At 34.4% G+C, this 11561-nt stretch overlaps 2 protein-coding genes across 2 annotated transcripts; one reads left to right on the top strand and one right to left on the bottom strand.

Annotated features, from left to right (window-relative positions):
- Positions 1-1253: 1253 nt before the first annotated feature.
- LOC124835379 (leghemoglobin reductase) lies at positions 1254-4102 on the top strand. Its single transcript, XM_047310291.2, has 2 exons — positions 1254-1584; positions 2553-4102. The coding sequence occupies exons 1-2, from the start codon at positions 1333-1335 to the stop codon at positions 3801-3803; spliced, it is 1503 nt and encodes a 500-aa protein (XP_047166247.1). The 5' UTR covers positions 1254-1332; the 3' UTR covers positions 3804-4102.
- Positions 4103-7120: 3018 nt separating this feature from the next.
- LOC124835384 (craniofacial development-like protein) lies at positions 7121-9862 on the bottom strand. The gene is made up of 5 exons (XM_047310300.2): positions 9705-9862; positions 9145-9225; positions 8891-9015; positions 8600-8785; positions 7121-8017 (listed from the first exon to the last, which is right to left on the bottom strand). Exons 1-5 carry the CDS (start codon positions 9715-9717, stop codon positions 7643-7645), a joined length of 780 nt encoding a protein of 259 aa, XP_047166256.1. The 5' UTR covers positions 9718-9862; the 3' UTR covers positions 7121-7642.
- Between the last annotated feature and the right edge of the window lie 1699 nt (positions 9863-11561).

The raw sequence follows: 11561 nt of genomic DNA, 5'->3' as shown, positions 1-11561 counted from the left end.
AAATTTAAATTAAAAATTCTTCATTTTTAAAATAAATCCAAGTGTTTTATAATTTCATAAAAAAAAAAGTATTTCAATACCTTAACATGCATTGAATTTTACATGTTAAAATATTTCTTTTAAAACTTGTATCATCATTGAATCTTATTTAGAGAGAAAACCATATACTGAGATAATCTAAGATAATTTAATATCATCACTCAATTACAAAACAAATGTGTTGATTTTTATTATAACTATTTAAAAAGTAATGAGAGAAATTATCTTAAAGTGGACTATATTATAAAATCGGTTTAAGCCTAACTGGATAATATTATTCAATATAAAAAGCCATATATCTTATAATTGATCTTTTAGCGTAGCGTTTAACCAATGTTCTGCAAATTATGGTATTACTCTTACCACATTCATTTATTTGATTAAGTGTATGCTACTCCAATGAGTTTGTAATCACATCAAAACCCAAAGATACAGCATCATAACGGATTATTTATTAACAATATTGCCTCTTCCACTCAAATGTTCCCACAACAAATAATTTTCAAAACCGTAATTGCTTTTTAAAAATGATGTTTTCAGATTATGGAAAATTGACTAAACAAATATCATGAAAAGTTTAATTTGGAAAATACAAATCTTGCTCGAATTTATAATTTAAACAGATAATATTTGAGTATATTTTAAAAAAACTGTTATGATATTTTTTTAAGTAATTTTTCATCTTCTCATAAAATATAAAATCAATTTTTAAAACAATCACTTTAAATTTGAAAATACGATGTTAACTAAAAATATTATTGAAAGAAAAATGCATCTGCTTAATTTAATTTGATTCTAACTTGTTGGTCAAAAAAGAACAGCCATAGATGCGGTAGAATAAATAAAAAACAACAAAAAGGAGTAACAAAGGGCGACAGATGATGATGCATCAGCAATGATCTAAGGGCTGACATGCTACCGAGATTTAATAGGAAACACTAATTATTTGTTAGTTATTTATTATAATTGTAACATTACAATGTGAGAGATGAGATGACGATGGATAATACATGCGCTGTCGTATGGGTACGTGTATTTTTAAAATATTTTGTATTATATAAATTGGTTAAATTAATATATAAAAGAAAATAATAAAAAATAAGAATATAAAATTAATAATTACATTTTTAATAAAGAATATAAAAAATAATAATTATGTAAAAATAATAATTACCTCTCTTTATATAGATGTATAAATAAAGAAAAAAGAGCATGCTTAGTGTGGTGTGCTAGGTTGTGAGAGGAAGTAGCTCAAATCAAATCCCAAGGAATCGGAAAAAAGACAGAAGAATCATGGCCATGGCAAGCTTGGCTCGACGGAAGGCGTACGCTGTCGTTTCATCATCCAGGTCGTCGCTTTTCCTCACAAGTTTGAGGGGATTCGCATCCGGATCTGACGAAAACGATGTTGTCGTCATCGGAGGCGGTCCCGGCGGCTACGTCGCCGCCATTAAAGCCTCGCAGTTGGGTCTTAAAACCACTTGCATCGAAAAGCGTGGAACTCTCGGCGGCACCTGTCTCAACGTTGGATGCATCCCTTCCAAGGTTCATTACCTTTTCATTTTCTTCTTCGCGCTTTGTTTTTCCTTTTTTTTATGGAGTTTTTCGTTTCTTTCTGTACCGGATTGGGAATTTAGTTTTCCTTTGTATTCTTGTGTCGTTTCTGATTGTTGTCTTTTTTTTTCGGAAGAGATTGAAAGGAAAGACTCTTGAATTTGGAATTTCTGTAGTGAAGGGCCTAATTTTGGTGTTGCAGATTTTTTTTTTTTTTTGGGAGTGAGAGGAGTGTGTTTTGTTATGACAAGGTGGTAGGGAAAAGGAGTTGAGGTGTGATGAAGCTGATGAAGTGTGAGCATGTGTTTCATTTCCTTTTTTGTGGTTTTTACTATCTAGGAATTGGGTGCAAGTATGCTTCTGTGCTCTATTTTTTGTTTTGCATAATTTTTCCTGTTGAGTGGATGAGTTGCTTGATTTGCAATATCAAAATTTAAGGTCTCAACCGGAATATTAGCGGATGCGAGAACTTCTATTGTTTAGCTTGCTAAATTTTATACAATAAATTGCTTTTTGTTCAACAAGTCTTGTCTCACTAGGTGAGACTGGTTTCATGAATCAGTATTGGACGGTAAAAAAAATAAATTTTCAGGGATATAATTTACCTTAAGACCCTTTTTAGTAATTTCCTTCAATGCCTTCCAATAAAGCTCATCTCATTCATTGTATTTTGTTTTTTTCCATACAAACTCATTTCACATCCGGCTGCAGATTATACTTTAACTTCTTTATAATTTTCTCTACTGATCACCAATATGATCTCCATTGTTGTCCATCTGTAAACAAATATGCTCCCATATATAAACAATGTAATCTCATTTGATCCGTCCATCTATCTGCTGTGAAAGACTATGGTTTTTGTTGTTTGTGTTTCCATTTGTAGTTTGAATAAAATGATTTATATAGCATTCTAGAGATGTATGTACTCATTTAGGAGGGTACCTCCATATTTGGTTCAGGCGCTTTTGCATTCTTCCCACATGTACCATGAGGCTAAACATGCCTTTGCCAACCATGGAGTCAAGTGTTCATCTGTCGAGGTTGATTTAGCTGCCATGATGGCTCAAAAGGATAAAGCTGTTTCGAATCTTACCAAGGGTATTGAAGGACTGTTCAAAAAAAACAAGGTAAACTATGTCAAAGGTTATGGCAAGTTTGTTTCACCATCCGAAGTATCTGTGGACACCGTTGACGGTGGAAATACTGTTGTGAAAGGAAAGCATATTATAATTGCCACTGGCTCGGATGTGAAATCTCTACCTGGTGTCACTATTGATGAAAAGAAAATTGTATCATCAACTGGTGCTCTTGCTTTGACTGAAATCCCCAAGAGACTAGTAGTCATTGGGGCAGGCTACATTGGGCTAGAGATGGGCTCAGTATGGGGCCGACTTGGCTCTGAGGTAACAGTTGTTGAGTTTGCATCAGAAATTGTTCCAACCATGGATGCGGAGATCCGGAAACAATTTCAGCGTTCTCTTGAGAAGCAAGGCATGAAATTCCAGCTGAAGACAAAGGTTGTTGGAGTCGATACTTCTGGGGATGGTGTGAAGCTAACACTTGAACCAGCTGCTGGTGGTGATCAGACTACACTTGAAACAGATGTTGTCCTTGTATCTGCAGGTAGGACTCCATTCACTGCTGGACTTGGGTTAGACAAGATAGGAGTTGAAACTGACAAGATCGGACGGATTTTGGTAAATGAAAGATTCACCACAAATGTCTCTGGAGTTTATGCGATTGGGGATGTAATTCCAGGCCCAATGTTGGCACACAAGGCGGAAGAAGACGGGGTTGCTTGTGTGGAATACATAGCTGGAAAGGTTGGCCATGTGGACTATGACAAAGTCCCAGGTGTTGTCTATACAACCCCCGAGGTTGCTTATGTTGGGAAGACAGAGGAGCAAGTGAAGGCACTTGGAGTTGAATACCGTGTTGGCAAATTCCCATTTATGGCTAACAGCAGAGCTAAGGCAATTGATAATGCTGAAGGACTGGTGAAGATATTGGCTGAGAAGGAGACGGATAAGATATTGGGAGTGCATATTATGGCACCCAATGCAGGAGAGCTCATTCACGAAGCAGCAATAGCACTACAGTATGATGCATCAAGTGAGGACATTGCACGTGTGTGCCATGCACATCCAACAATGAGCGAGGCTGTGAAAGAAGCCGCAATGGCCACTTATGACAAGCCCATTCACATATGAAGAGCTAGTTGCTTCTTCATTCTCGTTTCATTTTTGTCCAACAATTTTACAATGACTTGGAGATGATACCAGCTGTGTTAAATTTAGATTCAGGTTTTTAAATGAAAATTATCCCCCTGTTTACTTGTTTGCATAATAAGAGGAATGATCGTGTTGTTCTTATCTCTGTTCAATAATTTATATCTCCCCTTCACTCTGGGACAATGTTGTAATTCTTACAGGGTGAAGACAACTTAAATGGGATTGTGAAACGGTTTGATTAACACATTGTTGGGTATTTATAAATTATTTTTCATCCACCCATATCTTCTTATTAGCAGGAATTCTTACATGAGCAGGATACTTGAAGGAATAAAAATGGTGACCAAGCTGTGAAATTGAGTTCATGATTAGTCTTATTCATCAAGTATCGTACTCGTCTTCAAGAAATATATGGGATGTTTCAGTTGGAGTAAATACAGGTGCAAAGAACACGGGACAAAATAGGAAGATAAAGAATGGTAGAATAGCTTTAAAGAATCAGCAATGACAAATGTAGGGGATTGGGACGTTGTTACAATATCTTTATAATGAAATGGGAAAGTTTCATTTACAGAGTCTTTATTTTTAGTGTGTAAATAGGAATATTTATTATTTATTATTGTCAGATTGGTATAAAATAATATTTGAGTATTTTTATTTATTTATTTATAAATAGTTCTATTTCCGTGAAGTTCTTATTTTCATGTCAAGGAAGTAGAAAAGTTAATTACAATGTGAAGTTGCCCTCATTACAGCTTTAATTTTAATCATTTTAAAATTGAGAAAGTATTTCTAAAAATATCAAAAGTAGAAAAGTTAATTACAATGTGAAAAGGTATCTTTTGCCTTCATTACAGCTTTAATTTTAATTATTTTAAAATTGGAAAGTATTTCTAAAAATATCAAAAGTAAGTCACGCATTTTTATTAACTGTTTTTGTTTACGCACGTGGATTGGTTATGAATGCTATTGTTTACGGCAGAACCCGTAATTTAGTCAAGGAAGGTAAGACAGACTATTGTAATTTCTTAAAACAGGTGTGAACAAACATAAAAATTACGTTGAGTTAACCATCCTTTGCCGCATATACCTTGTTTCAATTATTAGTGCTTCGACCAGATAGTAAGCAGATTGCAAAAGGTACAAAACTTTACCACGCTATAGACTCCTTTAAGATTTTTTTATGATTAACATATCCAATTCATAAGCCGCACATATATACAAAATATTAAAATTTAGGTTTAATCCTTTACTACATCCCGATTTATGTACGAATTTCTCAATTGGGTCCTCGTTTTTTAAAGTGTATCAAAATGGTCTCTAATTTTGAAAATTGATATCAATTGAGTCTTTTCCGTTAAGTTGGCTGGACGGCGTTAAAAAAATTGATGAGTGGATGCTGAGATGACAAACGAGCGCTCGTCCATCAGCGAACGAACGCTCGTGCAGCAGCGAACGAACGCTCGTCCACCAGAGAACGAACGCTCGTCCACCAGAGAACGAACGCTCGTCGACCTCTTACTGCTGGACAACCGTTCGTTCCACACTGGACGACCGTTCGTTCGGTGGTCGACGAGCGTTCGTTCGCTGATGGACGAGCGTTCGTTCGCTGGTGGACGAGCGCTCGTTCGTCATCTCAGCATCCCACTCATCAATTTTTTTAACGCCGTCCAGCCAACTTAACGGAAAGGACTCAATTGATATCAATTTTCAAAATTAGGGACCATTTTGATACACTTTAAAAAACGAGGACCCAATTGAGAAATTCGTACATAAATAGGGATGTAGTAAAGGATTAAACCTAAAATTTAAGCTGTGCAGATTATTTTAAACTCTTTTAGTCGTAATAATGACCATAGAATTACGTTCCCAATCATAGAAAATACCATTATCCACGACAGTAAAATAAAAGGTTTAAATCCTTTAGTTATTTTTATTTTTGTTAGTTTTTTCCATTTTGATCTAGTTTTTGAAATTTCCAATTGAGTCCTAAAAAGTGTTAATTTAAATCAGTTGGACCCCTACCGTTAAATTTGGTAAACAAAATTAAGTTTTTTATGAAGTGGAAGATTGACATGACAAATTTTTTAGACGTGGCATGCTGAAAGCTTTATATGTGACATTTCTTAAAAAATTAGATTTTAATAATAGGGTTTCTAAAATGAGATTTAATAATAGAATTTTCGGGTAAGTCGATTTTGCCCTCACCGATGCTTCTTCTTCCTGTGATTTACTTCCTACTTTTCTTTTGCGTTGTTTTTTTTTTCTTAAAAAAGTTTGTGTGCTCTGATAATTCTTACTGTAATAAAATTTTGTTGCTTCTTTTCTCTTTTCACTGTAATAAAACTATGTTGCTTCGTTTCTCTTTGAGTGCGCTTTTTTTATTACTCGCTAAAAATACATAGGGGCTTTGCCAAAAATCCCACAAATCACGACCAGCACATGTTCCCTTTCACTCCTCTCTACCTACAAATACAATACTTACCCTTCGAAAATCGCTTTCTCTCTCTTCAATGTTTGTCTCTCTTTCTTTCTCTCTCTCTATTTCATGTTATTTTCTCAGTGCAATGTTAGAATTTTAGATTAATTTTGGAAGAGAGAACAAATTGTCTGTCGAGACAAAAAAGATCGGAATATAAGACGGGGAGAGTTTCTTCTCTCCTCAATGGAAGGCGACGAACAAGTTCCTCCTTCGGCCACCGCCGCCATTACAACAGTTGTTAATGTCACCGCCTCGCCTCCTCCGCTCGTGGATCCCTCTGTTAATGTCACAACAAGGAGAAACTACCTTGGTTGAGAAAGATGAGCTTTCGACCAGCAACCGGAGGCACCACCGATCGGAAGCGTCGCCGACCCGTTCTCTTCCTCTTCCAAAACGGGTTCACCAAATCGCGAGAAACGCCAAACCATGCATCCACCACTGGCACTCCAACCACCATTTCCACTTTTCTTTACCCATTGCTTCTTTCTTCTCTATCTGTTGGGTCTCTCTTTATAGTTTGTCTCTCTGAGAAAAAGATTTCTGGATAGGATTTCTAGGTGGTGCTTGTAATGGAAGATGATATTTTTTTTTATATTTTTAATCGAACATTTTTCAAGTTAAACTTAGAACATTCCATGTTACACTCAACTTATGCCAATTAAAAAATTGACACATTAACCTCCCACCTGTGCAAAAACTTAACTCCGTTAAGTAAATTTAACGGTAAGAGTTCAATTGATTCAAATTAGCACTTTTAAGGACTCAATTGGAAATTCCAAAAAATGGAGATCAAAATGGGAAAATTCCACAAGGATAACTAAAGGATTTAAACCTAAAATAAAATAATTGTTATTTGGCCGAGAATAAAAGCACATTATTAGCAATGATACCATACTTATTTAAGGAAATATCTGCACACGATCTCTTACGCCTTGAAACTAAGGATCGAATTGCTCTGCAAGAAAATCGAGTCCTAGTATTTACTTAAAAGAGGGGTAGTGAAACAACCAAATAATGAACAGACATAAAATGAGTTCTTTGAAACCACCTTTGGCAAGTTGTGAATGCGTTCTTTGAGGCTCTCAAGGAATGGATAAATGTCAGTCTAAAATTAGCACCTGTTTTCTTCAACCCTGTATTTTTCCTTCCCACATCGCGCATACCATGTCATTGAATAGCATTCAAAAGCTCAACAAGCATCACACCCCATTAATGTGATCAAAGGTCTTATACCTCTTGAGAGATTGAGACCTTCCCATGAACTATAGCACTTAGACCATCAACTGATTACAAAACCGTAAATAATTCTCGTAGCAACTCCAATCTTCAACTACCTTCACTCATATGCATCCTCTTGCATATTATCTGGTCGCTTCCTGGCTTGCAAAGCCAATCGTGCATCTCTCTCTCGCTCAAACTCACGGTAATCTGTTCGTTGTAGGAAAGAAACCTTGTCCAAATACTGGTTGGAACTTTTCTTATAAGCATCAAGTTCTACATCCAGCCCCTTATTTTCTTCCTTATATTCTCCCCAGTCCTTTTTGGTCTTGTCAAGTACACTGAGCTTCTGTTTCTTCTTGATTTGTTCAAGTACAACATCCACTGCAGAAGGTGGAGGAGCTTTGGCTCTTTCCATTGCCTCCTTTGAGTCAGAATCAACAAGCTTTTTAACTTCAATTTCTTGACCCGCAAAATCCCGAACCTCGGTAATCTGATAAAGGAAGAAAATCTATAAACATTGAGACTCATGCCCCACACGGGTGCTGAGAATGCTAGATCATCAACCAAGTTGAAATCCAAAGAATTCAAATTTTCAAGTGAAATTTTGTGTGATGGTATATACTTAAATTGTGTTGGGCTTAATAATAGGCACCCACAGTACATTACATATTGAAACAGCTGGATATAAACTAAATCCAATCATGTCTATAAAAAGCATTTTATTATTAACTTAGGCATCTCCACATATTGAAATAAAAACAAAATGCAAAGCATTTCAAATTTCAAGTGAAAAATTTAGTGCACGGTATACACCATAATTGCGTTGGGCTTAACAGTAGGCACCCCTAGAATATTACACATTGAAACAGCTGGATATAAGCTAAATCCTGTTTTTATCTGTCAGCCTTTTTTTATATAACCCGGCCATCTCTACGTATGGAAATAAAACTAAATAAAATATTCAAGCTAAATATTTTGCCCTTCCATTTGGCTAATTGCAAACAAAATTTTCCCAATTCAGCCAGATTAGCACATGACCAAAAATAGGTACAATAGATAGCAATATGCTTACCACAAGTTTCCCCCTGCTTGAGGCAGCCATGGCAGCATCATCTTTCACTGCTGCAAGAGCAGCAGCAGCAATCTTCATGGCTTCTTCACTGGTGCTGCTTTGCGTGGTGCCATGTTCATTCTTTGAAGCACCTTGCCCGAGGGATTCAGTTGCCTTTGGTGCCAACCCCAAATAAGACATCCAATTCTATATTCAAAATTATCAGGAAAGATATTAAATTCCATAGCAGTGAAAGATGTTTTATTTTATTTCTTTACAAGTGGCTTAAAGGAGAGAACAACAATGCCTTACTGAAGATGTCTTTTTTGCAGTTTTTTTGGGGGCAGAATTAGGCTTGCTTGTAAATCTAGTGAGGACCTTCTTAGATACTCCCTTATTCATTTGTTCCCACATGGCATCAACTTGAGCTTTTATTTCTAGCAAGAGAAAGAGCATGTGATGTGAGCAAGTTTATCACCAGCAAAAACATTAAACTCTCCACGACAGACAATCATTGCCAAAGATAACCAAAAGTCTTAACATGCATATTGAAGCCAAAACCTCACCAGTATCCTCCTGTTTTGCTTCCAGACTAGACCCCATGACAGGTTCTTTGACAGACTCAGCTGCACTTGCATTGACAGTATCTGAAACGTAAAACCTAAATTTGATTCAAAGAAGCTCCATTTTATATCCAAACGAGAGAGAATTGAACATACTACTGTGATTTAAACCATATATAGGATTCAAGAAAGAAGAGTATTCAACCATCGAGACCCATGAAGAAAAACTGAAACTTTATTTACCTTTACCTTTACCCATGCATGTAACGAAATAAAACAGCAACTACAACAAAACCAAACGTTAAAATAAATAAAGAAATAGGGAAATGCAACGAACTAGGGTTTTCACATTAAGCAGGAGCATAGCGATCTAGTAAAGAGAGAGTGTAAAAAATAAAATAAAATAATATGGGTATTTAAAAGTACGCATACAATCACGAATCGAGTCAGTGAGATGATGTGGAAGAGATATCGGTATTTTGAGTAGTTTGGATTGAAAGCTGAAAAGAAGAGGGAAGGGAAACAGAGAATGAATAGAAGCAACAACAAAATAAAAGCTTTACCAGCAGAACTCATCTCTGGCGGTGGCGGTGGCGGTGGAGAAGGCGGAGAAGCACAACCCAACAACTTCGGCTCTACCCTCCCTTCTATGCTCTCCCTATAATTCTTTCCGCTCTCTTTACCCAAATTACCCTTCTCACTTTTTCTATGCTTCTCTGTTTTTTCCTAGGAAAACGTTAATACAATCCCTATATACATATTCACGATGTAATTTTTTAATATTATTAATTAATAAATTAGTAAAAAAGAGTTCTTTTTTATTAAAAGTTTCCCCAATACATTAAAAAACAAACTCAAAATGCATTCAGTGTCAAAATAATTTCCCAAATAAATTTATTTAATGTGCACGTTGGAAATTCGACTCTTCAAAATTTGCACTTTTGGTGAGAAAAACCTTTTTCATAATTTTTTGTTATCCAAATTCGATAAAATATTAAAGAAAAAATAAGAGGAAAAAAATAGAATTGACTTCAGGGAAAAGTAAATTCAAATAATTAATTAAAAATGTGGAGAATAAAATTTTAATTAATTTGAAAGAAGAAGAAAAAAGTAAGAAATGGTTTTATAATATTATTTGAAATTAAATTTTGTTTTTTAGTTTATTTAAGATTTTAAAAAATTGATAGCATTGAATTTTGAACTTTTGTGTTAAAAAATTATTGTCGTGGTTCTCAAAAATAAAAGTTATTAGTCGGGTGTAAAATATTAAAAATACAAAATTTAGCATCTATATATGATCGCGTGTTAGTGTTGAAGAATGTTTTAATTATTTTCGAACTGTTACTTATAAAGATTTTCGCTACTCAACTATACGAGTTCTCGTTTTAATATTTTAATTGTTTGAATTTCCTTTCATTAACATTATATCTATAAATATTTATTTTTTTAATATAAATTTGATAATTGAAATTTATATTTTATTTGATTTTATAACAGCCTAGAAAATTGTATCGATAGGATGTTTAAAATTACAACACTGGATTATTTTAGTAATAAGAGTTTAAAAGATAAATAAAATTTTTTAAATAAATTTCATTATTTTAAATCATATTATTTCTCTAAAAACTTATTTTTCTATAGCTCTCATTTTTTTCTTTAAACTTTATAACAATGTGTTTATTTATTTAAAAATCAAAGACAATCAAAGTAATACTTGAGTTTAATTTTGTATATCTTCTCAAATAAAGTTAGATATAAAGTTAGTTGATTTTATGTTTCTTTTTTCTTTGTCGATTTTGTCTTCCTTCACATTTGAGCTATCTGAGATTGTATGTGATGTTTAAGTCTTATATAAAACTTTATGCTAATCAGTGGTGGTGACCATGTGTCATGATCGTTTCTTTTGTTCATATGAGCATATAAGGTTTCCTATGCGTTGGAGCTAATTTAAGATTTCAAGAATTGTTCAATTATTCTCTGTGTAAAGGAAGTTAATTACCTTGTTTTGAAAAATTTTAGATGTTGAGGACTATTAAATTGTATGTTTGATTTGTCTGAGGTTGATATATTTTTGGTATTAGTGGTTGAATTGCAAAGTAATTTGAATTTGTTGCTGAGTAATTTGAAGGTGTTACAATGATTGTGTATTGTTTGACATTGTTTGAATTGGTGTTGAATTGAAAAATTAAGAATCTTACCATTTAAGCAAGTTGGTATACACTCTCACATTTAAAATTGTTTTTTGACTAAGCACTAGGAATACCAATTGAATAATTTAAACAGGTTACTGGTTCCCCAGATCACAAAATTGAATTTGTTTTTATTTTATATAACGTTGAGCGGCACTGGTGTGACTCTAAGGGCAAACTTAATTATGCAAGTCTGGAAGCATTTTTGTTCCAAACCGCTAAGCGTCCACT

Source organism: Vigna umbellata, chromosome 1, assembly GCF_029865625.1.
Source record: "Vigna umbellata cultivar VRB3 chromosome 1, Vumbellata_1.0, whole genome shotgun sequence".
Lineage (NCBI taxonomy): Eukaryota > Viridiplantae > Streptophyta > Magnoliopsida > Fabales > Fabaceae > Vigna > Vigna umbellata.
This window is presented reverse-complemented; position numbering and strand designations above follow the sequence as displayed.